Source organism: Carcharodon carcharias (assembly GCF_017639515.1).
Source record: "Carcharodon carcharias isolate sCarCar2 chromosome 38 unlocalized genomic scaffold, sCarCar2.pri SUPER_38_unloc_19, whole genome shotgun sequence".
NCBI lineage: Eukaryota > Metazoa > Chordata > Chondrichthyes > Lamniformes > Lamnidae > Carcharodon > Carcharodon carcharias.
This window is the reverse complement of record NW_024470785.1, coordinates 294,243-308,457: the sequence shown is the minus strand read 5'-3', so window position 1 is coordinate 308,457 and position 14,215 is coordinate 294,243. Positions and strand designations below refer to the sequence as shown.

Here is a 14,215-nt window from a genome sequence, read left to right as displayed (position 1 = left end):
CCGGTGTGCTTCATTCAAATGTGCGCCACACAGAGCCTGTCTCCATCGCACGACCTCATTATTAACAATGGCCCCACAATGTGGATCGCGGAAGCTGAAGATCAACCCTGGAAATTGGATTAGCTCACTGAACCGGCCTTTGCAGAACCTAACAAATAGGAACAGGAGGATATTAATCTCACACTTTGCGTTTAAAAAGGGTTGTTTGTTTGTATAAACTTAGACTGGAATTAATTTAACAGTGATCTGGCTAATCACTGGAACCGGAATTAATCCTTCAAACCTGTTTTAGTTGGACAGAGATAGAACTATCATGCAGAGTCTAAGGCACTGCATTAACGAATAATACTGACGTTTATTGAACATATGCAAAATTAAACAGCAATGCAGTGATCAAACAATCAAAGGCTCATCCATGAACTTGTTCAATCAACACAGACTGATCCAATTGTTAATAAGAGGAGACACAATGGAAAGTATACATATCAACAACACCCTGCAATCGTCTCGCTTTCAAATGTACCCCCCAATCTTTAAGGAGTGGATGACAATCTTAACCGAGTCCCGGTCCCCCACGCTGGCGGCTGTTGATCAAAGGACACTGCACCTTCCTGGAATCCACACTCTCAGGAAATCTCCACTGCCTGACCCCTGGGCCAAGAGCTACACCCACTATCTTTTTAATATTCATTCAGGGGTTCTGGGATTCGTTAGGTGGGCCAGCACGTATTTCCCATCTCTTATTGCCCGTTTGGGAGGCGGTTATGAGCTGCCTCCTTGAAAGGCTGGAGTCCATGTGATGCAGGTACACCCACAGTACTGTGCGGGAGGGAGTTCCATTATGTTGACCCAGTGATGTTGAAGGAACGGCCAATATATTTCCAAGTAAGAATGGTGAGTGGCTTCCAGAGGAATTTCCTTGTGGTGTTGTTCCAATTTTTCTGCTGCCCTTGCCCATCTCGATGGTATGGTTCGTGAGTTTGGTAGATGCTATCGAAGGAGACATGGTGAGTTGCTTCAGTACATTCTGTAGATGGTACACACTGCTGTTACATTGTGTCAGAGGTGGAGGGAGTGAATGTTATTTGATGTGGTGCTAATCAAGCAGGGCTGATTTGTCCCGGAAGGTCTCAAGATTTTTGAGTGTAGTGGTAGGTGCAATCCTGAGGAAAGCAGTGAGTATTCCATCATGCTCCAGAGTCGTGCCTTGTAGATAGCAAACAGGCTTTTGGGAGTCAGGGGGTGATTTATTCGTCGGGGCATTGCCAGTCTCTGGCCTGTTCTTTTAGCCATATAATTTATCTTGCTAGCCAGCTCAGTGTCTGGGCCATGGTTGCCCCCAGCTTGTTGCTAGTGGTGGATTCAGTAATAAGCAAAGGGCGATGGTTGGATGCTCTCTTGTTAGACGGTGACAGTAATCCTCCTCAGTCTGTCCCCCCCCCCCTCACTCCCCGGCTCGGTGCCACACCTTTCACCTCCTCCCTGAAAGGTATGTCTCCTTTGACCCCGAGGGTCTGAACTGGTTTCGATTCGCTTTTCGTCCAAATCGAGACTTTTCAGTGATTCACACCCCAGAGTGTTGACGCACCACCTTCGGCCATGGTGATCCAAATGGCTCATTGGTCACTGTTGCTGCCTTGGCTCACGTCTTTGGTTCCAGCTGATTGTTTACGTTGCCTTCACCTGCAAAGCAATTCCTACTAACTCCTGTATATCATGGCTGATCCCGTTTTTTTCTCATTAGCCAGAAGGAAAAAAAAAGAGTCCGGACCCATACTCTTACTTCCTGATTTATTGGTGTTCCATTGAAAGGCATAATAGACTGGTTCAAACCAAGATTCGTAATGCCAGCTTTACTGTTTTAATTTCTCAGGTATGCGCCCAAATCCCTGCCTCCATCCACCGTTAATTTCTGGAGTCTCCAGTCAGGGTGTAATCCCTCTGCATCTACCTATGTATCTGTGTCAGAAATAGATAAGCTTCATTGGGTTACACACTTTTTATTTGTACTGCAGAGACCCACTTTGTTCCAGCTCACTGATGAACGGACAAGCCTCTCATCCTGGGAAACAATGGAGTGAACATTTGCCACACCTCATCTAAGTTAAACGTATCCCACCCCAGGTTAGATGAATGAAACCGTCTTACTGCAGCTGGGAACTCCTAAGCAATAGGAGCCGGAGTCGGCAATTCTGACCCTAAGGGCTGCTGCGCCATTCGGTACAATTGTGGCCGATCTGACTGAGGTCTGAGCTCCATTTTGACTCAGTCACATCTTGTAAAATTACAGCAAGATTCCCTTCACTTGTGAAGTACAAGCACGTCAAATCACTTCCCAATGCAACCGTGTGCTAACTTGGACTGTGTACTGGACAAGCATTGCAAAATCCCTCCCAGCACCAACATTTAACATGAACTCATTGTTTGTTCAGTAATCTGTTCTTCAATTCTCCCTGCCAAATTGGATAATCGTACATTTTCCCACATTATACTCGACCTGCCACAATATTTCATGCTAACTCAAACTGCGCTACCTCTTTCCAGTTCTCTGTGTCGTCCTCACAGCTTTACGGTGATGCTGATAAGCGAGATAGTGACATTTCCACCAGCAGTGGCTCTGCTGTATTGACTGGGAGGACTGTCACACAAACGATCTTCTGCTTCTCGAAAAAGCCTGCACGAATATATGGGCAAAACTCTCGCAAAAACGACTTCCATGGACTGGAGAGTAGGTCAGGGTGGTGGAAAACTGTGTCTCGCTGCCAGGTCCTGTTTTCTCATCTCTCCAATGTCCAATGTTCCGGGGGAACACTTTGAAACTCGCCTCAAATTTTGGAACCATCGACAGTGATGACTGGGAGGAGCTTGCTGCCAGTTGGTAAAAATGTTGACCACATATGAAGCATTATGCATCACGTTTTGAGTGTCACGTCTTAATGATGAGGCAGAGTGGCCACATAGAATGGAAGGGAAGGAAGCAAATCCTGCTCTCCGGACCGCGCTACCTGGTGGGACGTCCTGAGCCATGTCTCTGAAGCTCTGTGGCACGAGTCTCGGCCTGTTCATCCACATGAAGACCCACAGCAGGAAGTGGCCACACCGATGATACATCATCACCGAATCGAGGGACAGCCGATGGTGTGGACAATTTGCAGGCCAGCTTGGTGCTGTGACCAAGCTTGGAGACATAAGACTCCAAGCCCTCATTACGTCATTGACATAAATTGTAAATTTGCTGAGAATGGGGAATGGTGAAGACTATTACGGGGCAGGCACAAGACAATGGGAATTTTTGTGAGTGAGATGTTGCAATGTTGGAGGATCAGTGCTGAGGGAGTGCCAACTGTCGGAGCATCAGCGCTGAGAGACGGCCAAGCTGTCCGATGGTCAAAAGTGAGGATGTGCCAAACTGTTGCATGGTATATAGTGAGGTAGTGCTGCATTGTTTGATGGTCATTTCTGAAGGATTGCAGTGCTGCTGGAAGGTCAGTAGCAATGGGCTACTGCACTGTTGGATGGTGTGTATTGAGTGGGCAGCGCAATGTCAGAGGGTCAGTAGCGAGGGAGCACCCTAAAATTAGAATGTAAATACTAAGGGATTGTTACTCTGTTGGAGGGTCAGGTCTGTGGAAGTGGCACACTGTCATGGTGTAAGTACTGAACTAATGCCGAATCATCGGATGTACAGTTCTGATGGCGAGTCGCACTTTCAGAGGGTCAATTCTGTCAGAGGATCATACTGAGGGAGTGCTGCACTGTCAGTAGGTCAGTACTGAGGTAGCCCCGAGCTGTCGGAGGGTCCATACTGAGGGTACGCTGCATTGTCGCAGGCACTCTAATGAAGTAGTGCAACACTGTTGGAGGGTCAGTACTGATGATGTGCTGCACTGTGGGAGGCTCAGTCCTTGGGCAATACCGCACTTTCTGAAAGTTAGTACTGATGGAACACAGCACTGTTAGGTGTTCGGCATGGAGGGAGTGTTGATGCTATGCCGCACGATCGGCGGATATGTTTTGATGGAGCGTCGCACTGTCAGAGGGTCAGTGCTGAGGGAATGTCACGCTGTCGGAGGGTCATTTCCGAGAGAGCGCTGCAATGTCCGTTTTCAGTACTGAGCGTTTTCTGCACTGTCATAGAGTCAGAGCTGAGGGAGTGTCGCTCTGTCAGAGGAACAGTAATTATGAAGTGCTGTACTGTCAGAAGGGCCACACTGAGGAAGTGCCACCCTGACGGAGAGTCAGTACTGAGGGAGTGCCGTGCTGTCGGAGCATCTGTACAAAGGGAATGCTGAGGTTCAGTACTGAGGTAGTGCCAACCTGTCAGATGGTCAGTACTGAAGGAGTGCCGCTGTCTCGGAGGGTCAGTGTTGAGGGAGTGCCTCATTATCGGAAGGACATTACTAAGGGAGCACCACACTCTCGGAGTGGTGGTACTGAGGGAGCCCCGCATAAAACGCGGGTCATTTGTGAATGAGTGCTGCATTGATGGATGATCATTCCTGAGGGAGTACTGCACTGACAGGAAATCAGTATTGAGGCAACGACACACTCTTGGAGGGGCAGTACGGAGAGATCTCTGCAGTGTCGGCGGGTCACCACTGAGGGGAAGCTGCACTGACAGCAATTCTAACATGCAGTAATAAGATGTTGGCCAACTATTGAGACCAGTTAGTGGTCTGCTCCAGAGGGACATAACCTTAAAATTGGATTTGAGCTTTCACAGTTAATATCAAGAGTCATACAATCACCCACAAGTCAGTGGAAAGAGGTTTGGCCTGTCAATTGGGAATGTCAAGGCATACATTGATGGGTCTCTGTAATGAAAGTTGATAAACTGTTCTGCATGCAAGATGGGTAACTGCTGTAAGACTACGGATGTGCTTTGGATCCTGTGAATAATGGAACAAGGCTCAAGGAAAGTATTACCATCTCCACCTCTCATATTTCAAACAGCTCTCTGTTCGCTTGCTCCTGGTTGCAGATGTTCCTGTATGTGTGGTTTCAGAGAGATCTTATCTCCACCTCTGCTCTGAACAGTCACTGTCAAACAAAGTAACTTCACAATTATATAGATATAGGCTGACCTTTCTATGTTTCTGACACATGAGGTGCAGCATTCAATTCTGCTCAGCACAGAGCCTGTCTCTATCAAACAACCTCAGGATTGACAATGGCTCCATACTGTGCGTTGGGGTGCGCTGAAAATCTACCCTGCACCCTTGAGTTAACCCAATGAACCGGCCATTGAAGAACATTAGACATAGGAGCAGGAGGAGTTTAATCTCACCATGTAAATTTAAGAAGGGTTGTTCGGTTTGATGAAATTAGATTTGAATTTATTTAGCATTGAACATACTAATTAGTACAACCTGAATTAACCCTTCAAACGGCTTTAGTTTGACAGAGACCGAAACATCAGAATGTCTTAGACACTGAATTCGGAAATAATACTGACATTTATTGAACAGAAGCAAAATCAAACAGCAAAGCACTTATCAAAATGCCAAAGTCTAATCAAACAATTTGTTCAATATACTAAATCTTAACCAATAATTTATAAGGAGTGGCACAGTGGAAAGTATATGTAACAAAAGTGCCATACCATAGTCACACTTTCAAATGGATGTTTAGACGGTAAGAAGTGGATGAGAATTGTAACCGCTACTCCACCCTCTGCGCTGACAGCTTTTCACCGTAGGACACTGAACCTCCATGGGATCCACACTGAAATGAATTCTCCTCCCTCTGCCCCCTGGGCACAATGCCACACTCTCCACATTGTTCTATTAATTCATGGGATGTGGGATTCCCAGGGTGAGCCAACATTTATTACCAATTCCTAACTGCCCCTTGAGAAGTTGGCGGTGAGCTGCCTTGTTGAATGGCGGCAGTCCATGAGGTTCAGGTACACCCACAGTGCTGTTAGGGAGGGAGCTGCATTTTGTGTACCAGTAACGGTGAAGGAACAGCCGATAGGTTTCCAAGTCAGGACCATTGCGTATTCGAGGGGAACTTCCAGGTGTCTGCTGCCCTTGCCCTACTAGATGATAGGTGTCGTTGCTTTAAATGGTGCTATTGATATAGCCTTGGAGAGTTGCTGCCGTGCATCCTGTAGATGGTACACAGAGCTGCTACTTTGTGTCGGAGGTGGAGGGAGTGAGTATTTATTCATGTGATACCAATCAAGCAGGGCTGCTTTGTCCACGACATTCTCAAGCACTTTGAGCGTTGTGGGAGGTGCACTCCAACAGGGAAACGCTGAGTATTCCTTTTCAAGCCTGACTTGTGCCATGTACATAGTGGAGAGGCTATGGAGAGTCCGGAGGTGATTTATTCGTCGGGTTATTAGCAGGCTGTGGCCTGATTTTGTAACCACAGAATTATTCTGGCTAGTCCAGTTCAGTTGCTGGGCAAAGGTAACCCCCAGGTTGTTGATAGTGGGGGATTCAGCGAAAGTAAAGTCACTGACCGGCAAAGGGCGATGGTTGGATTCTCTCTTGTTCTGCAGTGACAGGAGTTCTCCTCTGTAAGTCCCTCCGTGTCTTGTGCCATGCTCTCTATCTCCTCCCTGACAGGATTGTCCCATTTCACGCCAAGGGTCTGACCAGGTTTCCCTTCACTTTGGGTCCAAACCGAGACATTTCAGTTTTTCACACCCCAGAGTGTTGACACAGCACCTTCGGACATGGCATTCCAAATGGCTTATTGGCCACTCATGCTTCCTTGGCAAACGTCATTGGTTCCAGCTAATTGCTCATGTTGACTTAAACTGCAAAGAAATTCCTCCAGAATCCTGAAAAGGCCGATCCCTTTTTCCTAATTAGCAAGAAGGAAAAAAAATAGCCAGACCCATACTCTTACTTCCCAGGTTTTTTGGTGTTCCATTGGAGGCCAGGTCATAAGGTGTATTTAAAACCGAGATAGATAGGAGTTTGATTGGTAAGGGGATTAAATGTTACGGGTTGAAGGTGGGAGAATGGTGGTGAGAAACTTATCAACCCATGATTGATTGTCGGAACACACTCGGTGGGCCGAATGGCCTAATTGCTGATCCTATACCTTATGCTCTTATGGTCTTATTGGAACGCGTACTAGGCCAGTTCAGACCAGTTTTCTTATTCCCAGGTTTTACTGATTTTATTTTACGGTTATCTACCCACATTCCAACCCACCCCCCCAACTCCAACCAAACAGACAGTCCCGGAGTCTCCACTCGGGATGTAATCCCTCTGCATCTACCTATATATCTACATCAGAAACTGAGAAGATACAATGAGATAAACTACTTGTGTTTGAACTTCAGAGCCCCAATTTATTCCAGCTCACTGATGAATGGACAACCCTCTCATCCTGGGAACCGATCGAGAGCCCATTTTCCACACCTCATCTAAGTCAAAGATATCCTAACTCAGGTCAGAGGACTGAAACCGTCTTATGGCAGCTGAGACCTCCTAACAATAGCAGACGGATTAGGCCATTTGGGCCATAAAGCGTGCTTCACCATTTGATACAATGGTGGCTGATCTCCTGAACTCAATTTTGACTGACACAAACTTTGCAAAATTGCAGGAAGACTCCCTTCTCGTGTGAAGTAAAAACACATCATTTCACTTCCCAATGCAACCGTGTGCTAACTTGTTATGTGTCCTTGACAAGCTTCCAATATTCCTCTGAACAACAACTATAAAAGTGACGTCACTGTTTGTTAAGTATTCTGTTCTTCTACTCTCCCTGCCAAAGTGGATAATGCAACGTTTCCGCACATCATACTTGACCTGCCACGCTATTGCCTGCTCACTCAAACTGCCGCTACCTCTTTCTCTTTCTTTGTGTCCTCCTCACAACTTTATGGTGATTTGATTATCGGGGTAGAGAAATGTCCACCAGAAGTAGCTCCGCCGGATTTACTGGGAGAAGCTGTCACACAATCACTCGCGTGCTTCTCGAAAATGCCTGCACGAGCATTCAGGCAAAACTCTCACAAAACGAATTCCGTGCACTAGAAAGTGTTTCCAGATGGTGGAAAAGTGTGTCTCGCCACCAGGTCTTATTTTCTCAACTCTTCAATGGCCATTATTCCAGGGGAACACTTTAAAACTGGATGCGAAGTTTGGTAGCATTGACGCTAATGACTGGGAGAAGCTTGCTTCCTGTTGTTAAAAATGTTGACAACGTCTCAATCATTCTGCAGCACTCTTTGAGTAGCCATGTCTTAATGATGATGCAAAGCGGCTGACGGGAAGGGAAGGACAGGACCAAATCCTACGCTCCGAAATGAAATACGTTGTGGTACGTCCTGCACCTTGACTGTGAAACTCTGCAGCACGACACTCGACCTGTTCATCCACATGAAGACCCAAAACAGGAAATGGCCACACCGAGGAGACAACATCAGTGAATCGAGGGACAGACGAAGGTGAGGAAACTTTACAGTCCAGCAAAGTGCTGTGACCAAGCTTGGACACAGACAGCTCCATCCCCACATTAGGCCGTTGACATGGATTGTAAATTTGGTCAGAAAGGGGATATTTAAAAATTATTGGAGGCCATGCGAAAGACAATGTGATTGTTTGTGAGTCAGATGTCGTCATGTTGGAGGCTCAGGACTGATGCAGCTCCTCAAGCTAAGGCAGCACCGCAATCGGAGTGTCAGCACTGAGAGAGGTCCAACCTTTCAGAGGGTCAGTACTGAGGATGTGCCACACTGTTGCATGGTATGTAGTGAGGTAGTGCTGCACTGCTCGAGGGTCATTTCTGAAGAAGTGCAGCACTGTTGGAGTGTCAGGACTGATGGAGTACTGCACTGTTGCAGGGTGATATGAGGGAGAAACGCATTGTCAGAGGGTCAGCATTGAGGGAGTAACGCACTGTCAGAGTGTCAGTACTAAAGGAGTGTCGCTCTGTCGAAGTGCCAGGTTTGAGGAAGTGGCACACGGTCAGAGAGAAAGTACTGAGCGAATGCCAGACCATCGGAAGGTCAGTTCTGATGGAGAGTCTCCCTGCCAGGTGGTCAATTCTGAGGCAGTGTGCCATGTCGGAGGATCAGTGCTGAGGGAGTTCTGCACTATCAGAAGGTCAGTACTGAGGGAGCACCAAGCTGTCGGAGGTTCCATACTGAAGGTGCGCTGCACATTTACAGCCTCTGTAATGAAGGAATGGATAACTGTTGAAGGGTCAGTACTGATGATGTGCTGCACTGTTGGAGGTTCAGTCCTGAGGGAGTGCTGCACTTCCAGAAAGTCAATACTGATGTAGTACAGCACTATCAGGTGTTCGGCAGGAAGGGACTGCTGCACTGTCAGGGGTTCTGCACTGAGGGATTACCGCACTGTCAGAGGGTCAGTGATGAGGCAATGTCACACTTTTGGGGGTTCATTTCCGAGGCAGCGCCGCACGGTCTGGGGGTCAGTACTGAGTGAGTGCTGCACTGTCGGATTGTCAGAGCTTAAGGAGTGTCGCTCTGTCAGGTGGTAAGTACTGATGGAGTGCCACACTGTCGGACGATTTAATGCGGAGGGATTGCTGCATTGTCAGATGAACAGTAATTAGGTAGTGCTGGACTGTCAGGGGTGTCGCAATGAGAAACTGCAGCCCTGACAGCCAGTCAGTACTGAGGGATAGCCACACTGTTGGAACTTCAGTAGAGAGGGTGTGCCGCTATGTCGGAGTTTCAGTGCTGAGGGAGCGCTGCCCTGTTGGAGGGTCAGTGTTGAGGGAGTTTTGCTCTCTCAGAGGGAGATTACTGACGGATAACCCGCACTCTCAGAGGGGCAGTACTGAAGGAGCCCCGCACTGTCAGCGAGTCATTTGTGACTGAATGCTGCACTGATGGATAATCAGCCTTGAGGGAAACCGTACTGTCAGGAAGTCAGTATTGAGGGAGCTCTGCAATGTCAGTGGGTCACTACTGAGGGGGAGCTGCACTGGCAGCAATTCTATCATGCAGTATTAATCTGTTAGCCAAGTTTTGAGATCACTGTGTGGTCTGCTCCTGAGGGACATAACCTTAAATTTGGATTTGGGCCATTCACGGTTAATATCAGGAATCACACATTCACAAACAAGTCAGTGGAAAGATACTTGGTGTGTCAGTTGGGAATGTCAAGCATAGATTGATGGGTCTGTGTTTTGAAAGCATATTGAATACTGGAACAGGGCTAAATGAAAGTATTACCATCACCTCCTCTCATATCTCAAACTGTTCTCATTTCGCTTGCTCCTGTTTGCACATGTTCCTGGATGTGTTGTTTCTGAGAGATCGTATCTCCACCTCTGCTGTGGACAGCTGCTGTCAAACACAGTAAGCTCAAAAATAAATATATGTAGGTTGACCTTTCCTTACCTCTGATACATGGTATGCAGCATTCAAATATGCTCAGCACAGTACCTGTCTGCGTCACGCATTCTCATTATTGACAATGGTCCCACAGTTGGGATGGGGTGGGGGAGGGGTGGGGGGTGGGGGTTGGGGGTTGGGGGGGGAGGGGTGAGCTGAAAATCTGCCCTGCACCCTGAGGTTAGCCCAATCTACCGGCCAGTGAAGAACATCAGGCACTGGAGCAGGAGTGGATTAATCTCACCCTGTACTTTTAAAAAGGGTTGTTTGCTTTGATGAACTTATAATTGAATTTATTCAGCATTGAAAAGACTAATTCATGGAACCTTAATTAACCATACAAACTGATTTATTTCGACAGAGACAGAAACATCAGCAGAGTCTTAGACACTGAATTCGGAACTAATACTGAGGTTTATTGAACAGAAGCAAATTAAACAACAATACACTTAGCAAACAACCAAAGTCTCATCAACCAACTTGTTCAATTAACTCAAACTTATCCAATAGTTAATAAAGGGAGACAAGTTGGGAAGTATACGTAGCAACGAAACCCGACAGGAGTCACGCATTCAATTGGACACCCAATCTGTAAGAAGCGGATGACAATCTTAACCGCCCCCACCCCTCGCGCTGACAGCTGTTCTTCGAAGGACACTGCACCTTCCTGGGATCCACACTGAAATGAGTTCTCCTCTCTGGCTGCCCCCTGGGTACAATGCTACTCTCTCCACATTTTTAATATTCATTCAGGAGATGTGGGATTCGCAGCTGATCCAGCATTTATTGCCAAATCCTAATTGCCCCTTGGCAATTTGGTGGTGAGCTGCCTTCATGAACGGTGGGAGTCCATGTGGTTTAGGTACTCCCACAGTGCTGTTAGGGAGAGAACTCGATGGACTTGAACCAATGATGGTGAAGGAACGGCGGATAGATTTCCAAGTCAGGAACTAGTGTGGCTTGGAGGGGAAATTCCAGGTGGTGGTTTTCCGACATTTCTGTTGCCCTTTCCCTTCTAGACGTTAGAGGTCGTGTGTTTCAAAGTTGGTATCGAAGGAGCCTTTGAGAGTTGCTGCATTGCATCTTGTAGATGGTGCACACTGCTGCACCTGTGTGTCCGTGGTGCAGGCAGTGAATGCAAAACTCTCGCAAAATCGACATAAATCGACTGGACACTGCGTCCAGTTGGTGGAAACGTGTCTTATACTGCAAGGTCCCGGTTTCTCAATTCTGCAATGGCCAATGGTCGAGTGCAACACTTGGAAACTCTCCTCGAAGTCTGGCAGCATCGACGTTAATGACTGGTAGCAGCTCGCTGCCAGGCGGTGAAAATGGCGAGAAAGTGTCCGTCATTCTGCATCACGCTTTGAGTCTCCATGTCTTCACGATGAGGCAGAGAGGCCGCAGAGAAGAGAAGGAAAGGAAGCGAATGCTGCTCTCCGGATCCCCCGACTTGGTGGGACGTTCAGACCTACGTGTTCGACGCCCTGCGGCTGGAGATTCTGCCTCTTCATCCACATGAAGACCCACAACAGAAATGGCGACCCCGAGGAGGCATCACCCTCGAATCGAGGGACAGCTGCAGGTGAGGACAATTTCTATCCAGCTTGGTGCGGTTACCAAGATTGGACCCAGAACACGCCGTAACTCATTAAGTCACTGGTATCGATTGTAAACTTGGCAAGGATGGGGATTGATTAAGATTATTGGGGACCAGGCAATGGCCAATGGGAGGGTTTGTGAGTAAGATGGAAAATCAATCCAGATAGTGTAACTTCAAATTGCAACCCTGGGGTCTGTGAATTTCAATTTAAAAGCAAATCTATGAACAAATATCCTGGATCAGTAAAAGTCAATAACAGTTTGCTGGTGGGATTGACAGAGTGAATCTTCTCTTTCTAAAACTATCTCCATTAAAATCCCAAACAGCAACTCGGCAAGGGTCCTCTGACAGCACCTTCCATACCCACAGCCGCTCGCATCTAGTCAGTCAAGGGCATCAGCTGCATGGGAAGACAACCGCCTGGAATTTCCCTTCAAAACCACTAACCAAACTGACATGAAATTACGTTGGCCATTCCGTATTTGATGCTGCGTGAAAATCCTGGAACATCCTCCGGAACAGCACTGTGGTTGGACCTAGAACACATGGACGACTGCGGTTCTACAAGGTGGCTCCCAAGACCTTCTCAAGTGGAAATTAGCGTTGGGCAATAAAAGCTGGCCTACCCAGCGATGCCCACATCCCAAGAAAAATGCAAATATATGCCTGGAACATTACACAACATTGACCATTAAATTTTCAGACCCAGAGACAATTTCAGTCCTCCTACAGTCTCCAGGATTGGCAACGAGAGGCAGGTTATGTTATGACAAAGGGGCAAAAAAACTGTTCCAAATATCAGGTAGAAGTTTCCTTGTTTTCACAACTCATTTCATTATAAGGAAACCTGAATTTGCATGAATGCCACAATTTATATCCCGGATGAATGATAATGTTTCAGCCAAACAGCACAGACAGTGGTCACGTTACCTCAGTGGGATGGGCAGTGCTGGATGTATTAGTAAAGAGTCTGACACCAGGCACAGCATATTGTACCTGAGAGTGAGGACAACGCAGGTGAAAAGGACCCCCACTGCATCTCACAGAGCATTTGAATACTCTGGTATGTAGTTAGCTGTGAAAGGGCCTTTGAATACGTTCAGGAATTTGTCACTTTCTGGGTGTAAGCTCGGTGGGGTGTGTCTGCTGCTTGTCCTGTCCGCGAACAGGGCTCAGTAATGGAATTGTGTTCGAATATTAGCAGGTTGTCTATACAGGAGGCCATGAAGGAGGAGCTGGAGAAGAGAGTCGGCCGGTTAGTAAGTCATCGACATTAAACCATTGAGACAATTGAACAAGGAAAAAGGGAAGCATTGGAGCCAAGCAATGGGTGTTGGTTCAGGACATGTAAGAACGAGCTGAAGAAGAGCCATATGGTCTCGAAACGCTAACGCTTTTTTATTTCTCCACAAATGATATTAGACCTGCTGAGCATTTCCAGCATTCTCTGGTTTTGGTTTGGGGTTGAACTCCATATGTTAGGGTCCCAATGAGGTTACGGTTCACCCACTATAAACCACCAATCCACTGCCTCACTACTTAATTAAATTGCCCTCATTTTCCCTATTCCATTTACTCCCCCTAATGCTAGTCCTTTGTTTTCCTTTCCAGAATATCACCCAGTGATGTGGACTCTGCTACTGATTCCCGGTTTCCTGAGTAAGTTATTTACTTTGTGATCAATCTCCTCCATGTTCACGTAAAATTGTTATAGAGCGAAACTTAATTTGTGATATTATTGAGGGTGGTTCCACTGCTGTACCTGGGACTCAAGAACAGATGCCATTGTTAGCAATGTACACGGAATATAAAATTATTAAGAGATATTGCTCACAGAATGGACAACAGTGTGTCAATTGGGCTGGATTGTAGCCTCGTGGAAGCTTACAGTCTGGACTCAAAAGGTTAAAACAACGATCTTTCTAATGAGTTACAATGCACAAATGATACAATCCACAGAGTGACTTGGGGATACCTCACACAGATTATGACATGTTTTTAACGGGTTAACACATTAATCTAAAAGCCTAACGGGGTGCTCACCTTTATATCTGTTCTAATGGCCGACGTGTGTGTAGACTCCATGTGTCAGGTTGATAAAGCTTTGGTCACACCATACACGGAGTAACTGTGAACAGCTCTGTGCACCAAACCTGAGGAAGGATAGATTGACCTTGGAGGGAGTGTCATGTAGATTTAACAAGACAAATCCTGGATGCCAAGGGTTAAATTATTAGGAGATTTTAGACAAAGTAAGAACGTTGTCCCCTTTTAAA

At 46.8% G+C, this 14,215-nt stretch overlaps 1 protein-coding gene across 10 annotated transcripts in view; it reads left to right on the top strand.

The window, feature by feature from the left end:
• The first annotated feature begins 503 nt into the window (after positions 1-503).
• Positions 504-14,215, top strand: part of LOC121274779 (uromodulin-like) — a 231,105-nt gene continuing 217,393 nt past the window's right edge. For 7 of the 10 annotated variants that reach the window (XM_041182129.1, XM_041182126.1, XM_041182124.1 and 4 more), the window contains exons 1-2: positions 12,876-13,002; positions 13,551-13,598. In XM_041182129.1, coding sequence (XP_041038063.1) covers positions 12,879-13,002; positions 13,551-13,598 — 172 coding nt within the window. In that variant the 5' untranslated portion in view covers positions 12,876-12,878. Of the gene's footprint in view, positions 1,008-8,879; positions 9,075-12,875; positions 13,003-13,550; positions 13,599-14,215 lie in introns of those variants that run through there. The other 3 variants (XM_041182119.1, XM_041182122.1, XM_041182123.1) reach the window with 3 other exon arrangements.